This window comes from Cryptotermes secundus, unplaced genomic scaffold (assembly GCF_002891405.2).
Source record: "Cryptotermes secundus unplaced genomic scaffold, Csec_1.0 scaffold183, whole genome shotgun sequence".
Classification (NCBI taxonomy): Eukaryota; Metazoa; Arthropoda; class Insecta; order Blattodea; family Kalotermitidae; genus Cryptotermes; species Cryptotermes secundus.
This window is the reverse complement of record NW_019729899.1, coordinates 1,227,140-1,244,573: the sequence shown is the minus strand read 5'-3', so window position 1 is coordinate 1,244,573 and position 17,434 is coordinate 1,227,140. Positions and strand designations below refer to the sequence as shown.

The 17,434-nt window shown below is 38.1% G+C and overlaps 2 protein-coding genes and 1 long non-coding RNA gene across 6 annotated transcripts in view; 2 read left to right on the top strand and 1 right to left on the bottom strand.

Moving 5' to 3' along the window:
• Positions 1–4,820, top strand: part of LOC111865735 (protein arginine N-methyltransferase 1) — a 14,811-nt gene extending 9,991 nt beyond the window's left edge. For both annotated transcript variants that reach the window (XM_023853989.2, XM_023853990.2), the window contains exons 6-8: positions 2,459–2,685; positions 4,042–4,401; positions 4,551–4,820. In XM_023853989.2, the coding sequence (XP_023709757.1) occupies positions 2,459–2,685; positions 4,042–4,401; positions 4,551–4,660 (697 nt within the window). In that variant the 3' untranslated portion in view covers positions 4,661–4,820. The remainder of the gene's footprint in view (positions 1–2,458; positions 2,686–4,041; positions 4,402–4,550) is intronic.
• LOC111865737 lies at positions 2,777–7,345 on the bottom strand. Its single transcript, XR_002843025.1, has 3 exons — positions 7,115–7,345; positions 4,031–4,143; positions 2,777–3,364 (listed from the first exon to the last, which is right to left on the bottom strand). It is a non-coding gene; the product is annotated as an uncharacterized LOC111865737 (long non-coding RNA).
• A 53-nt stretch (positions 7,346–7,398) lies between these two features.
• On the top strand, positions 7,399–13,371 carry LOC111865736 (putative Ras-related protein Rab-33). Of its 3 annotated transcripts, XR_002843024.2 has the most exons (6): positions 7,399–7,880; positions 8,254–8,373; positions 10,162–10,308; positions 11,577–11,832; positions 12,923–13,079; positions 13,275–13,371. XR_002843024.2 is itself a non-coding variant. In XM_033751947.1 (4 exons), exons 1-4 carry the CDS (start codon positions 7,638–7,640, stop codon positions 11,799–11,801), a joined length of 714 nt encoding a protein of 237 aa, XP_033607838.1. In that variant the 5' UTR covers positions 7,399–7,637; the 3' UTR covers positions 11,802–12,279. The 3 variants fall into 3 exon arrangements, 2 of the variants coding, with proteins under 2 accessions (XP_033607838.1, XP_023709759.1); XM_033751947.1 differs by lacking the exons at positions 12,923–13,079; positions 13,275–13,371 and having other exon boundaries at positions 7,399–7,859; positions 11,577–12,279; XM_023853991.2 differs by lacking the exons at positions 12,923–13,079; positions 13,275–13,371 and having other exon boundaries at positions 11,577–12,279.
• Positions 13,372–17,434: the final 4,063 nt, after the last annotated feature.

The following is a 17,434-nucleotide window of genomic DNA, read 5'->3' as shown; positions in this document are numbered from 1 at the left end:
AGACAGACACTCCATGCAGATGGTGGCCAAAAATTATATAAGTAGGACATTATTTTCTACCTTAAAAATGTATTTCAAATAACGTCCGCACGCGCGGACTGTGCGACCAGGGGTCGAACCCCTGCCCTTTTATCGGAGATATCTCGATTATAGAAGGCCAAACCACATCACTGGCCGACTTCCTCTACTTCGCAATTGAGGTGTCGTGTGTGCTTTTCGCTTGGGAAACGAAAGACCGTCAGGACCAAGTACGTGAAGTGCGAAATCGGACTCTGCATTTCCGGATTTTTTTCAGAATTCCACACGAAGGCAACATTCCGGCAGATGACGCAGGTGGGAAGACAGACACTCCATGCAGATGGTGGCCAAAAATTATATAAGTAGGACATTATTTTCTACCTTAAAAATGTATTTCAAATAACGTCCGCACGCGCGGACTTTGCGACACCACATGGCGTCATTCGTACCGCTGCCTTTACTATCTGCGACGACATACGTTGTCTTTAGTCGTTTAAAGGTTAAATAGAGGAATATTAGATGGTATGGTTTCAGAGAGAAAGAGATCAAGAAAGAAATGCTGACTTAACTTAATTTTGGCTGCCATCCCCTTCAAAATAGTCTCCTTGGGAACGTATACAGCAATCCCATCATTTTTCCACGCTTTAGAAGCACTATGGAAGTAATTTTCCTTAATGCTGTTGAGTATTGCAATTCCCTTTGGATGTTGGACATGCTGTTTCAAAACATCGTCCCTTCAATTTCAGTTTCAATTTGGGAAACAAAGTGAAATCACAGGGGACTAAGTCCGGTGAGTAGGGAGTATGGGGAATGATAACCATGTTGTTGTTAGTCACAAACTCTGTGGTTTCCAGGGAGATGTGGGCAGGTGCATTGTCATGATCAAAGAGCCGGTTGTCATTGTGCCAAATTTCTGGTTTTTTAAGTTGCACATTTCCTCTCAAGCATCTCAGAATATCTAGCGTTAGAAGGAACAAATTCATGGTGAGCAATCCCCTTCACATCAAAAAAAAAAAAATGAGCATGCTCTTTGTTGAACTTCAGACCTGCCATGCCTTTTTTGCTCTTTGTGATTGTGGGCTCTTCCACTGCAACGATTGTTGCATTTTTCCCTGGATCATAACCATAAATCATTATGATCCTGGAGATAAAAGTTGGGTCCTCATTAGCCTTCTCTCATAGCTGAAGACACGTTTACGTGCCACTGCTTTTAATCATTTGTCAAGAGTCTGGGAACAAACTTTACAACAATTCAGCGCATGTTCAGACTTCCTGTTAAGATCTCCTGGCAATGCCATTTGCATTATTACCCAGAAAACAGCCTGTGGTAACCATTGCATACGAGGTTGGGTGGGCCTCAGATCCAATTTGGACATCCTGGAGAAGAGAAAAATTTCTTGCCCCTACAGAGAATCAGACCCTGGCCATCCAGCCCATAGCTTGTCACTATACTGACTGAGCTAAATCAGATTTTTTTTTCTAAAATAACTATTGACATATGAAATGAATACTTTAAGGACCTACGTTGAAGGTAAAACAACTGTGATGCCACAAGTAATGTTGTTTCAGTTCTTTCTGTGATATTTCATACCAGAATTTATGATTGTGCAGTTTCCTGGCAGAGAGAGAAGATGAATATTCATTAACAGATTGTTTACTAGTTTGAAATTCACTAATTATCAAATATAATGCATAATTTATATTGGACTTTAGCAGGAACCAGAAGAAACATTCACTAAGTATGGGAATTCACAAAATGTGGAATATTAAATGAGGTTTTCATTGTATATTTATTATTTTCCACTGACTGCCTCATGCTGTGATCTGCTTTGTTATGCCACTCTCTCTGGCTATACTTATTATCTGTTTATTGTAGAGGTTCTTTTGAAATATTCTTGACTTTTATAGCTAGTTAGTGTTAAGAACACATATACCAGTAATACTAGAATTGCTACTGTTACTGTATCCGTTTTCAGTCTGAACATAAAGTAAAAAAAAAAAAAAAAAAGTAATGCTATCCCTGTAACAGGCCATGAAGGCCCATAGGGTTGTGAGACATTGAGGGTCTCACATTATCTAGACAGTCGGCTCAAAGATGGCGGTAAGGTTATCAGCCTTATGCGCCGGCCGTGCTTTACTCCCCAGGAAAATTATTTAATTAATTCCTGGTACTCACTTCTGTTAGAGGCTGAGTCGACCCCAGGGCCATAGTGCAGCTGGAAGGATTAGGTCAACTGAAAAAAATCCAATGACCTCCTTGGGACTTGAACCCATGACCTTCTGGCTTGTAGCATAGTGCCCCTTCAGTCTGAACATTCCTATCATTAATTACATTGTTGTTGCTATCAGTGTCATCAGTCTATGTGCTTCCCTCAACAGGATGGTGAAATAAAAGACACTGGCATAAACTGTTCATGAATTAGCTTCTGTTCTCTTAAAGGGAAAATAAACTGTCAGACAAGATCCAGTTACTTAAAGGTCGCATAGAAGACACAGAGCTTCCACAAAAGTGTGTAGATATCATTGTGTCAGAGTGGATGGGCTACTTCCTCCTCTTTGAGGGAATGTTGGACAGTGTTATATATGCACGAGACCATCATTTGACTGAAGGAGGGCTGCTTCTTCCAAACAGATGTTCCATCAGCATGATTGGACTGGCAGACACAGGTATAAATAAGATGCAGTTACCTATATACTGTATTGTGTTTCATCTGTTTCTTAAATAACACAGTAGTTCAGTACATTATGTGCAACATTAAATTTACTCCCATTGACAACAGAATTTATTAGCCTTGAAATGAAATGAACAAAAATTTGAACATGTGTATACCCTAAATTTAATATTACTAGCTTTCTGAACTTTGTCCATCATCCAATATTCTAAACCAGAACCTGATTCACGTGCCAGATAGGCTCGCAACCTGAGGTGGGGGGGGGGGCTAGAAAGGATGTCCAGTGATTGGGACTAGCTGCTCCTAATGGAGCCATCTAAGTAGGTACCCTGCACCTGAGGATGGGAGGAGATCCAGCTTCCAAAACGTTGTGTCCAGGTTTAGAATATTGGATGATGGACAAGCTCAGAAAACTATCACTAATACTAAGTATAATTCACCATCTTAAGAATCCTTAGTGTTCAAGTTATCATCCATTGACGTTATTCACATAATGAGTTCACTTTCTGTAAAGCCTTTTCCATTTTTGGCCTGTGTCCGCTGCTTAACTTCTGTTTTTTGTACAAATTCCATTATTTCATCTCTGAAGTTGATTCTTAATCTCCATAGTGATGACTTCTTTGACATCTTGAAATATTCAATGCTATTTGTCTTCACAGTATTTACAATCTGGGCTGTAAATATGTCAGAATTATAGGATTATATTTTATGTTACAGTTGTAAAATGCAGTTTAGTGAAATCCTCATTTAAATTTTCTTTGGGGAGTGATGGATTTGAACACTAAACTGAAGAAAATCTTAATTTAGGAATATTAAATAGGGGATTCCATTATTCATGGATTCCACAAGTTATATAAGAGATAATAAAGAGTGTAGATTTTTTCAAAGCAGGATAGGTGTGGCATATCAATATCTTACAGGCTGTTCAAACCCAGAATACTGAGGACATAGCAGACAAACAATAAACATATAGTTGAATTTCAAAGATCTCAATACAAAAGATGACACTGGATTACCTTGAAGAAAGCAGTCTTCTGGGATTTGGCACTGTGTATATGTGGTGTTAACCGACGTTTCAGAGGAACCTATCGCCTCCATCTTCAGGGTAGAAGGAAAAATATAAGAAATCCGCAAGCGAAGAGACCGTGAAAACCGGTAAAAGCGGTTCTCACGGTCTCTTCACTTGCAGATTTCTTATATTTTTCCTTCTACCCTGAAGTTGCAGGCGATACGTTCCTCCGAAACGTCGGTTAACACCACATATACACGGTACCAAATCCCAGAAGACTGCTTTCTTCATAGTCACCGCTGTGAAAGCCTGAAATCTTACACTGGATTACCTTTCTTGTAGATCGCCATGCTGAACTGGTTGAATTCTGGACCGATGTTTATGGATATCGTATGACTTGCCTTAAGCATGAAGTGGTTCAAGAAGCAACAATAGAAGTGGTGCCTGCAAACAAAGTTATTACTTCAACCTGTGTATTGACGGAACTGGATCTCAGTACTTGTTCTACAAGTAGCCTTGATTTTTCATCTGAACTGAAACTCGAAGCTATAACAGATGGGTCAATTACAGCATTTGTAGGCTATTTTGATGTGTTTTTTGATCTTCCCCGTCCAGTTTCATTCTCTACAGGTCCACATGCAACACCAACACACTGGAAACAAACTGTGTTTCTCCTAGAGGAGCCCATTATTGTCCAGCAAGGTGAGTTTTAAGAGCATATGGTTGATTGCCAGAGAATGTGAACTATATGGAACATTTAATATAATTAAATATCTCCATGGAATATTCTGAACATTATGTAGTATAGTAATGCACTATACTGTATTTTGTACCGGTTTTCATGTTTGCAGGAGATGTGTTGACTGGTACAGTGACTTGCCAACGTGCTAGGAGAGATGTTCGTGCCCTAAGTGTGACAATCTCAGTTCCTGGAAGGAAACTGAAATTTAATCTCACCTAGTGATGACTGACACTTTCTTGCATACTTATTGCTTTAATACTGAGATCAGTAAATGTTTCAAGTGTTCACAATATTATTGTGCTCTACAGGTAAAGTGTATACATATAATAAACCAGTTGAAAAACTGATAATTTGTGAAATAAAGATTGAATATGCAGTCCTTTGGAATCATTATTAATGCACATAATTTCACGAATAAATACACGTGTAGGTTTTGTTATTAATTTCCATTGATGTGCAGGAAAACATTCATGTATTGAGATGTAAACACTCTAGGTTCAATGTAAGTTTTGAGGTTTTCACGGTGATGACTATGAAGAAAGTCGTCTTCTGGGTTTAGGCGCCATGTATTCTTCGTTTTGGCAGACGTTTCGGAGTAGCTGTAACTACTGCTCTCTGCATTCCAAGCCATTCACCTGCTCTGAAGATGGAGGCGATACGTTCCTCCGAAACATTTGCCAAAACGAAGAATACACGGTGCCTAAACCCAGAAGACGACTTTCTTCACTCTAGGTTCAAGTTTAAACATTTGGTATAGCATTCATCAGCACGTCATAAAGACACTGTAATGGATAAGTAATTCACGATACAGCCAGCCTGATATATGTAGTTGTTACAGGTGTACCCTTTCAGCTGTAGTGAAATCACTTTCTAAGAAATGTCTGCTGCACAAATATTTCTTATGCAGCATTCTAGCAGGATATTCAAACTTTTCCTGTCCATACCACAGGCCTGTAGAAGTAGAATAAATTGTCTCAAAACTTCAAAATAACTCATCAGTAAACATTACAAACATGATATATGTGCTAAATTTGGGGGTTATGTTGAATAAATTGAACGCAGACATCCATTACACCGTGAATTAAAAGATACATACCATGCTGGATCCTTGTGAAACTTAAAAATTTTACTACTTCTTGCCTACTGCATGACAAGCACCCAGCAACACTGCAAGTTTTCATTTTCATGTTTATACCGCAAGAAGCATACAAAAATTATAACACTTTCACGGTACCCTTGGACATTCTACAAACAATCTTCGGGCTAAACCAAAAGTTGCAGAACATGTCATATATCACAAATATTGTTTGGATGAAATTTCATCATAATCTCAAAAATTTTTGGCTTGAAAGAATTCTATATATTTCTAATGTCATTCATTGTCATAAGCGTAACATTGATATACACAAATAATATGTTTAACATGGAGATGTAACTTTGTGCATAAATGTCTACTCCTGTCTCGCAACCACAGCAAATCAAAATTCATACTTACCAATTTGCATATAATCACCCACCAGTACTGCATATATTTGCGGGAATTAAAATTGGTTTGTTAAGGCTCTCTGATTGGTCGATAGCTGTGTACAAGTTCTGACTCTGCATATAGAGGCAATAGTTCTGCATGTTTCCCCTTCTCCTATGCCAGTTTCCAACCCCTGATACGAAATGTGCAAACTACAGTAAATGGATTTCGATTGTGTCCATGATGTTAAATTCATTCTTTCATTTTATTTGGCAATTCATAATTGCTACAATAGTAACACTTGAACAAGTCACATCATTAAATACATCATTCTTGAAACCCTTTTGCCCCAGTGCCTAAGGATTAGAATATGTCAACAATAAATAATCACTCTTGACATCCGTTACCTATAATTAAAATATCAAACCAGATAAATAATCAAATTAAATAAAATATGTAAATAAAAATGCAAGTTAACCTTATAAGTGTATGAAGAAAATTTTAAAAGTATTACAGTAAATCAGGAGTCCTACATACAACCATATCCATCACCGATCTCATTAAGATACTACAAGCAACCATTTGTTATCTATTTCAATTCCTGAATAGAGGCTTTGCTATACTTACGACTGTCCCTCTAAGAGGAACTCATACAATATATAGAATGGATGATCTAGTAAAAATACTTTTAGCCCATGTTTAAGTCTTTACATCCATCTGATTTTCTTAATACGAAAGCTAGTCTATTATACAATTTAATGCCCATATTGATAACCATTACAACGCAACACATAACATTCTTCACCTACGCTGTTTCACAACCGTCTGAATGAATGTAACCAGTCAATTCTTCATCCTTCCATTTAATTCCAATTGTAGCTGATTTTTTCACATTTAAAATATCCTTAATCACATTTACGAAGTTTTTGCACCATAACCTCTTTACTTTTCCCATTTAAATGCAAATTTAGATTTTCCGCTACATCGCGAGTCCCTCCCCACACAATACACACATCTTTTACTTGTAAATGGGCTTACAGTTGAGTTCAACGTATTAGTTATCTCTTTAGTATGTGACCAAGGTTTTACTATGCCTAGAACTTCAAAGTGTTTACCAAGCTTATGTTGCAATTCATATGCCATACCTCTCCCATGGCTATCACCCATGATTATGGCTCTACCACCATTTCTCCTAATATTCTTCTTACCTATTGCCACTTTACCATTATGTTCGTTGATGATCTAGATCAAGAGATACATTTTCATAACCTTCTTGGTTTTTCAATAGTCTATGTCGACCATTGCTGACTGGAATCACGCAATGATCGTACTGTTCCGTGTCTGCTTCAGATCCATTCTTAAATTCCGTCAAGCCCGAATTATCCTCTTCATTTCTCATAGAATCCTCAATAATACTAGTCATTTTTACTAAAATCACANTAAATATCATTCTTAAAGCATTATCTAATTTTTGTAAGAACTGAGAAATATTTTAGATTAAGTAATTCCTTTTTTTTTCCACATTAATCCTTTCGTTATGGTAATATTCACCACAAATTCTTGTGTCTTTTGTAACTTTACAATGTAAGCACTTAACTTTTGCATTCTTGGATACCTCACACTGACCCACACCGGCCATCTTGATATCTTGATCGAGTATACCCATAATACCCACTGTCCCAATATTTCTCATGCGTATAACGAAGTATAATTCCAAACGTTTAAAATATAATGGCTGAACTTAGTAGAAGTAAAAGTGGTGTGCAGCAAAAGATCTACAGAACCGAACTTTGTAAAATCAGGACTGATCAACAGAAAAGAGCGTTCAAGATTATAGTTGTAGGGGATTCAGGTGTAGGAAAAACCTGCCTAACCTACAGATTCTGTGAAGGGAAGTTTCTTGACAAACCTGAAGCAACTATTGGAGTGGATTTTCGAGAAAGGACTGTTAATGTGAGTGGAGAAGATATAAAAGTGAGTAGATAGCAGTGTATAGTTTTTAAATTGCTGAATATGCCATTGGCTCAGTTCCTGAGCTTATACCACACTCTCATCATATAACTTTAAGTAGTCATGACTAATATTCACTGATTCCAACACTGGATGTAAGTTTACAGTTTCTGTGATGGGGATTGGTCAAGAGAGGGTTTGGTAGGGCGTGCATTTCATGGTTAATTGCGACTCGGAGACCAGATTAACATTTAATCAATATAGTTTTGTTTTCATACTCAAGCTTGAGTACGAGTATGAGGGGTAGGCCATAAAACTGACCCTAGCACTGGGATCTTCAATGATCTATTGTGCTTTGTACTTAAGCTTACATGCCAACATCCTTTTCTTTGTTCAGTTGCAGTTTTGGGACACAGCAGGCCAGGAAAGGTTTAGAAAGTCCATGGTTCAGCATTATTATCGAAATGTTCATGCTGTTGTTTTAGTATATGATGTTACTAAAATGTCTTCTTTTCAGGTGAGTATATAATTTTGTAATACACTAGGAGCAATGCTTTGTAATTGGGTAAATTCNGAACACACTGTACTTTCTGAGTCATGCACCCCAGTGTATTCACATGTTTCTTGTTCAATAATGTCAGAACTTCCAGCAGGACAGATATTACTGAATGAGATGTGAGCTAAAGCTTCATATTCACTGAGAAGATATGTAGGGGGTCATCTGACACTATGTAAAACATAAAATAATAATGAATGAATTTGATTAAATCTGTTTTGTAAAATGACAGTTTTTGTTGTATGGCACAATACTGTAAATGCAAAGAAATCATAATACTCATTCACTCACCTAGTGATATTTACACCTCAGTTGAATGCTGTATGAGTTTCATCGCCAGTGTCATATGGCACATTTATATTTTTTTTATGAATGTCACAATTTTTGTGAATAATTAATAACTTCAATTTATTACCTGAACTGTGATTGATATTAACATGCAGCTGGTCTGTAAACATAAACCTCTACTGAGCACTTCACTCTACATGATCTTTCTTGTTCATTGTTCTGAAANGTGGGCAACAGGTAACAGCGAATGGAATATAAGCCGGCTGAGCAGTAAGCCTGAGTTAGTGGTAATGTGGCCATTGCCGAGTTCAGTTCCGAGAGAGTTCTCAAGGCAGCTACCTACGAGTTAGTTCCGAGAGAGTTCCGAGTTAGCCAGCAACCAGTCAGTTGTATTCTGGCATTTGCAGTGTAATATTTGTGATACTGCCGATGGCAGTAATTGTCAGATTGTAATTTGGGTGATTGTAAGTGCGAATGTGAAATAAAATTCGCTATATCAAATACAGCGTGAAGTTATTTGTCGCGTTATACACCCAAAACACGTGACAATTTGGTGTCAGAAGTGGGATACGAACTTACACACGTGACCAACGAGATTCGAACTCAAAACACGTTACACTGGTATCAATTGAAATTGATACCACACCACCACCACCGCCCCCACCCCCAAGTTCCAGAATGTCAGTTATCTGTGATCTAAGACAGTAGGATACATACATACATAGATACATAATTTCACAGATCCATTGTCCGGAAACTGGACCAGATATTGAATTCGTCAGCAAAATGACATTGCAAAATGCAATCTAGTCTCAACAATTAAAATATTAAAGAATTATAAAATGAAAAATACAATAATAAAATAAAAAGCAGTCATATAACAAATCTAGATAATACATAATCTTGGAAAGACAACAATAATGTATTATGCTTGATATGAACAGGGCTAATGCAACAGTACGGGCAAACCAAGTGACTGCCCTCGGAAGTCATATTTTACAAACTTCCCTGCCTCCCTCTTATATGCATTAATGAAAATAATTTCTGCTGTTCATTTGTTTATACCACGAGAACTGATTGGTAATAATCAAATCATGATACGCAGCAACATAATATAAGCATGACTTTCGGCTACAATTATTGTCTAATTGCGTAATGTCAAGGTGGCAACAACAGTATGATTTCTGTGACCAGATGATGCTATATTTTTATTTCTGTTTCTTGATCTCTTGTTTTAAGAATTAGGATGTCAATAGTGGTTTTTGACGCAGTGTCTGAGAATTCTGTGTCATTGATAGTGGCTGAGTTTTGTGAAAGCTAAGCTTTTTCTAATTAGGGAGGGGGGATTTGTTGTCTCCTTGTACAATTATGCTAGCCCTGGATATACTGAACCATTTGAATGCAACACACATGGATGACACCTGTTTGCAGTAAGCATATGAGTACAATGTTATGTTACAGTCGTTACCACAGTGGATTGAAGAATGTAACCATCACAACTTGACAGATGTCCCTCGAATCTTGGTGGGCAATAAATGTGACTGCAAGGAAATGCAAGCTGTAAGAACAAATGCAGCTCAGAGGTTTGCTGACTTCCATAACATGCCCGTGAGTTATTCCTCAGCCCTTGCATGTATTACAGACATTCCCTTTGGGGGGGGGGATTTAGAAGGAATAATGAACTATGATTTTCATGTTGGTTCTTGATATGCAAATGTATGCTTGATAATATTTTGCCACACACAGATGGCACATTGAAATAACCATAAATCTCTGGGACTTAAGTAGCCCCTCTGCTGATTAGTATCATGTATGAGTGCAGGTATTCCCCATTTTACAAACACTTGATGTATAAATTTTTGCTACAGCAAATAATTTATAACGTCAGCAACTCTTATGCATATAGTAATGGAAATTTCATTTTCTGTTTACAAATTTTCATATTATGAACAATTTTCATTGAATGAATTGCCTTCATTATTGAAGGGGTACCTGTGCTTGTGGCACACGGTAGCATGGTTGAGGCACTATGCTACAAGCCAGAAGGTTGCAGGTTCTAATTCTTCTTCAACTGCGAACACTGACTCTCAACTACTAGTTCCATTTAGTCCAATTTGCTCTAATCCTAGAGCAGAAGCCTACTGCCGGCACAATTACTCTGGCATCGGGCCACACTGGGACAGGTAAACACCTTCCCTACTGTTGTCACGTTCTTAAGGAGAAGGTGTTTACCAGTCGTTGCATACAAACAGCACTTCTTCTATTGTTGCCATGAGAACGTTTACTGACATTCCTCTGTTGTTAGAGAAACAGCCCAAATATCACAGTATTGAAGAGCTAACCTCTGTTGTCACTTTCAGTTCATAATTCTGCACTTCAGCTGGAATATACAGAATGCCTACTGTTGTGATATAGGTGTATTATATATTAAGAAATTAGATTTTATATGACTATATTAAGGGTCTTGGTGGTCTCTTGATCATGTATGTAATTTTATATGTTTTTTGATATGTGGAATGTATTGTTGTACAGTAGTCTTGTTGTATTGAGTATATAAAATTTTAACGATGATGACTATCTGATTATGTATGTATATTCATGTGTTATATTGTATTGCTGACTTGTTCTATATCTGAGGCAGATGCCTCCATGGATTTTGTAGAACTGTAAATAAATGAATGAATGAATGAATGAATGCATTTCAAAAACCTGCAAATATAGGTGATTATTTCATGATTTCGCCCAAGTGTTACTTTACAATGAGCTGCATGTATTGATGTATATCAAGTTCATACACCATCATATTCATATCTGTGATATTTTATTATGAATAGAAATTACAGTTAATTAAAATTCTTATTTTCATTCTGGTCCAGCTGTTTGAAACATCAGCACGGGATGAAACAGAATGTGACAATGTAGAAGCCATATTTCTGACATTGGCCCACAAACTTAAGAATCATCGTCCTATGATGCCTCTGCCAGTGTTACAAACTAATGGAAATGGTTCAGATGAAGATCATCACCATCCTAGGATCAGATCTCTTGTAACCAGTGGTGTGGGCACCGTTGTTAATGATTTGGATAGCTGTTGGTGCTGAAGAAATTCTATATGGAAGTGTCCAATTACTGGTAAAATGGGAGGGACTGTAAACATTTTGATGCATTTGAAATGCAGAAGTATTTTATCTACATATTTTTCAGACTGTTGCTGTGAAGTTAGAGATTATAAGAGCTATATAATTGTGCTGATGAACATTTAGAGTGGGCTAAGTTACAACCAGGACACTGATGTGTATCATGCCATTGGGTCCCACATGAAATAATATACCGAAGATTCAATGTTATATTTTAGCGTCCTGTTGCACTGATTTAAATCATGTACTGAAGATTCATTATAAAGGTAAACTGGAGCAGTGTATAGAAAGAATGAAATTATGCATGACGAGTTACTTCACACATATATGGGGCAACTTTTGTACAGTCTGAAATGTATGTGAAGTAGTTTATTCATTTCATTACACTGTTGGTTTGATTCATGTGAAATAAATCACTCTAAGTGAGCCACTTGTTTGAGTAGTTCAGTATTTTCTTATGGTAAAAGACAGTATTCTTTTACCGTGTGTCTTTAGTTGCTTACAATAACAGTACATACAGTTTTCCGCCACCAGTATATGAGTTTGAATCTTGCCAGGTTTTAAAGTACCTAGAAACATCAAACAAATCCAAGGCATGGCACACAGCTAAGATTAGTGATCACTGTGATGGTCAACTTGCAAGCTGGATAGTACAGAACCCATTCTTGATCCCTTCCCACTTTTTCCCTTCCAGTTTTTTTTTTATTTCTAGTGGAGTGGGACTAAGTCCCATGTACTACGGCCACTTCTGGCCTAATGTACCAGCCCCAGATGATAGGTGAGGGTGATTGTGGAGCAATTGGGGCACACAGTAGCCTAGTTGGTTGAGGCACTGTGCTACAAGCCGGAAGGTCGCGGGTTCAAGTCCCAATGAGGTCGTTGGATTTTTTGCAATTCACCTAATCCTTCCAGACGCACTATGGCCCAGGAGTCGACTCAGCCTCTAACAGAAATGAGTACCAGGAACATTCTTGAGGCTAAAGGACGGCCAGCACGTAGGGCTGAGAACCTCAACATCTCACAAATGGCCCTCCACGGCTTGTTACAAGGATACCTTTACTTTTTTTTTTCCTTTTTTACCCCAGGTAAATTTAAAGATGTATGGCTAAAACCAAAAGAGTGTATCCTAAGTGCAGTTAGAAGTTTCCAAGCGAAGCAGAGTGGACAGGAAGCAGAATGTATACTTCCATGGAAGTTTGAGAAACAAATGGCTTTTCTTCGGCCATTCATGGAAAGCAAGCAGTAAGTAACATTACATTTTTTTGTGGTTTGAATTATAGGTGTAGTCTTACTGCCAAAATATTTTGTCACTGATGATTTCAGAAATGTCATTTCACTATGGTCATGTATATAAAGGACTGCCTGCACTGAATCAAAAGAACCAACCAGTGACTACATATTATAATATATAGCATAAAAGTCTTTCTTTTTTCCTAGGATATCGGTTCCTCCCCCTCGGTGTCTCCACCTTATCGTGGTGAGTATCAGCAGCGACTTGAAGCACACAGCAAATGATGCTCGAGATGGGTCAAGTTCATATAGCAACAGGCGTGACCAGAGTGGTTTGAACGGCTGTTGTACTGCGATGTGGAAAGCAAATGGAAAAACTACCACATTATCACTTTTCCTGGATAGTCTCTTTCCAAAAACAGAGATACCATGTATGCGAGATCCAGAAGACGAGGAAGAAGACGTAAGAAGATGCTGGATGACCTTGGGGACAGAAGAGGATATTTTTATTTGAAGGAGAAAGCTTTAGATCGCATTAAGTGGAGGAACTTTTAGAAGAGACTGTGGACCTGTCATTTGACAGATTACTGATGAATGAATTAGTTCCTTTCAGTTTGGCCTATTCTTCACTTTGTTGCAATATACATAAGGTTCAATCACAGTAAAATGAAGTACAACATGATCATATTGTGGCTTTTTAATATTTGTCATTTTGTGTCTGTCACAAAGGAAATTATAAAAATTTGATTTTCTTGCAGGTCCATAAGATATAAATCAAATGAAAGGCATACTAACATCAGGAGAATTGACTGTCACTGGGAATTTTCATCCATGAACAGTGCCAGCATGGTGGTCTTTTGAAATAGGAGCCTCAGTAGTGCTATGTAACTGTTTGCTGTTGGATATTTCAGTTTGAATAATGTAATTTTTGTGTAAAATGTAAAATAACAACATTCTGGATACACAATACCTGTAGTTGCTTTTCTGCCTGATGTGAAACTTGATTCATGGGCTTAACATACACATAACTGCTAGACTAATCTCGAACTGATGAAGCAAGTTGCTTCAAGCAGAAGAGCTTTTTACATGTATTTAGGTGATACTGGTTCAAATCTGGACTTGACGCTGACTATTCTAACTGGGATATTTCATGGTTCTCCTCAGACCTTCTAGGTAATTGCCATGGTAGTGCCATAAAAAGGTCCTGACCGCTTCAACCACATAGTTTCCAATTCATTACCCACTTTCATACCATGGTTCTGATCTACTGGCAGTGTCATTTAGTAAACCATAAATAAACAAAATCGCCTACTTTTCTGTCACTAAAAACTGAGGACTGGCCTTGGCATGGACCACATAGAAAACACCATGTCCAACAGTTCTTCCAGTGTTGTGTGTGTGTGTACTTGTTGCTGCAGGAACATGTTTACTAAGCCTTTGCATAGCAATGGACATCTTTCTGGCTCCATTATTCCAGCTTTCAGGCATCACATCACATTGCTCCCTCTGTAAGGCACCTCAGCAATTTGAGAGGCTGTAATGTTGGTATTGAGAGATAAAGTGACAGGAGGCTGGAGGAAACTGCATAATGAGGAGCTTCATAACTTGTACTCTTCTCCAAGTGTAATTAGAATGATCAAGTGAAGGAGGATGAGGTGGGCAGGGCATGTAGCACAAATGGGGGAGACGACTGTGTATAGGATATTTGTGGGAAAACCAGAAGGAAAGACACCACTGGGAAGAGCAAGGCGTAGGTAGGTGGATAATATTAAAATGGATCTTAGGGAGATAGGATGGTATGGATTGGATTGATCTGTCTCAGGATAGGGACCAGTGGAGGGCTCTTGTGAACATGGTAATGAACCTTCAGGTTCCATGAAATGCTGGGAAATTCTTGAGTAGCTGCAGAATTGGCGACTCGTCAAGAAGGGCTCAGCTCCATGAGTAAGTAACTAAGTAAGTAATGTTAGTATTACTGATGTGAGGGTTTTTTACAGTGGGCTGAGGTGCCATGATATACACACAGAGACAGCAAGGTGATGTTATGAGACTATTTCTATTTTTTGAAAATAAGGAAAGTAGGCTAAGAGTAGAAAATAAATAGGACTGCTACCACAGAAACTGAAATTAAATATAAACCCCTAATCTACATGCACAAAACACTAGCCTAACCCAAATGTTGGTTGTCCAAATCAGACATAATGGCCCACTGTAATTTTGTATGCGAGGAACACCCTTACAAATGGATGAATGTAATAAGGTGAACAGCTGCATTAGGTAAGATTGAATGGTCTGTGTCCAGATTAGAACTTGTAAGGCTAACCTATATTCAAGGGATAGACAGATTTGATCATTTAGCTTGGTGTTTGTATGGTGTGGGTGCATAAATAAAATATTCTAGAGCTGTTCCCGTGAACTTCTTATGAAACTCTTATATTGTATTCAAAATTAAATGTGCTAATGGCAATGACACATGTTTTTAATGAATGGCAAATTTCAGGTACATTTTGAAGTTCATACTGGTTTCCCTTTCTTTCTGCTGCTTCTAGTTACATCATTTCTTGGAGCGTCCTCCATAGTCTAGAGGTAACGTTCCCACCTCATGACTCCTAGTGCGCTGGTTCAAATACCCGGCGGAGGTCGTCGAATTTTTAAGGGTGGAAAAATTGAGGGAACAAGTCCTCTGGGAGGGACTTGTAAGCCGTGGGTCCCGTGTCGTAGCTTTACGGCACGTAAAAGAACCTCATATCTCCAAAGGAGGTCACTGAGCCAAATTAACGGACGTTTCCCACCTCTGGTAGATGGGGAAAGCATTATAGATACCTCTCAGCTAGTAGAGCCGGTCTCGCTGGCTGGGCGGGACTGATGGTAAGCACCAGTACCGGTAGGATATAGAGACTGGTAGAAATCATAGAGGGAAGCACAATGGACCAATACAGGTCTCAGTGCATGAGGAAACCGACCCTCTCCAATAACTAACTAACTACATCATTTCTGCCTCAGGACTGTATATTGTGTTAAGATCACCTTCTGAAATATGTTTCCTAACCATTACTCTGGCTACGTTTAAGGTGTCATTAATTGAGTATTGTTTTGCATTCACATCTGTAACATAATAGAAATAACTGTGTAAGGGAATCAAGAATACAAAAGTTTTGTTAATTTAAAGTAAAAATTTTCATAAAAAAATCTGGTTTCCAGAAAACATAAAATTTTAGTTGAATTTCCTAAAAAAAATAGTCACTTCTGTGATTAACTACATGCAACAAAGTCCATAATGGAAAAGATATTAGTCACTCAGCTAATCAACATATTACCGTCATTTTATGGAAACGGAATGTTCATTATCTTGTAAGCAAGAACAAGTAAATGCGTCTACTGGAGGATTGTCTGAAAGCTTCCCGAAAATCATTCGGCCGGTCAGGAGAGAGGAATACAGGTTACTCTTGTCATCTCGCACTGCGCATATTCGGATTTGCGGTGTGGTCGAAACCCCCAATAATTTATACACGTAATTTCAGGATCACCCCAGTAAATCGTTGAACAGTTGCGGTGAAGCGAGTTTATGTATAATGTAATGACCAACTCAAATCTGGGGACTCATATTTTTAATGCTACTGTATTTGAACTGTGCGACAGCAATTCCTGTATAGAAATGTCAGTGTGGGTTACTCATCGAAGCAAAGAATATTCGTTTACGGTATCGATATGAAAAATGGCTGTGTAAGAAAAGCAAGGAGAAGATTCCAGTTTAAATTTCAGGAAGTTACACTCCAAAATGAAATATCTATTCGCTCAATCGTAAATAAATTAAAATAGACAGTGTCGTTATTGGACCAAAAATGCCAGATCAAAACGTCTAGTGCTCACTGAAGAGAAATTGTACGGAATTGGTACTAAATTTGAACATTCCCTTCGAACGCCCTGCGCAGGAGACTGCATTTTCAAAAACGTTAGCATTATCTACCATAAAACTCTTGAAACTGAAATCATAGCACATAAGACAACTAATTTGCTGAGGTTCTAAGGCAATTTGCCTGTCGACTTTACCGCGAGTCCGAACGTACGAGGTAGGAGATGGCGCGAATAGCTTGTGACCCTCTCGACCGGCGAAGGAACCTCTTGGACATCCTCACTGTACGTTTGCCTTCCGCCTGACGGTATCAAGTTCTCTTCGTTCTCTTCCAACAGACATTAATAAGACGTGTTATCACGATATTGCTTCTTATGCATTCTTGTCATACACAAAAGAAGAGGATCTCTACGTTCACACACATCTCCGAAATACTGAATGGATTGTTGTGGAATTTGATGAAATTTGGTATTTGAGAGTCTCTGCTGAAAGTTATAGGGTGAATTTAATTATG

Excerpts from the sequence above, each read along its gene's own strand:
- LOC111865736 (XM_023853991.2), top strand. The coding sequence starts at position 7,638 with ATGGCTGAACTTAGTAGAAGTAAAAGTGGTGTGCAGCAAAAGATCTAC. Across the intron at positions 8,374-10,161 it reads CTAAAATGTCTTCTTTTCAG|TCGTTACCACAGTGGATTGA; the intron begins GTGAGTATATAA and ends GTTATGTTACAG. Across the intron at positions 10,309-11,576 it reads CTGACTTCCATAACATGCCC|CTGTTTGAAACATCAGCACG; the intron begins GTGAGTTATTCC and ends ATTCTGGTCCAG.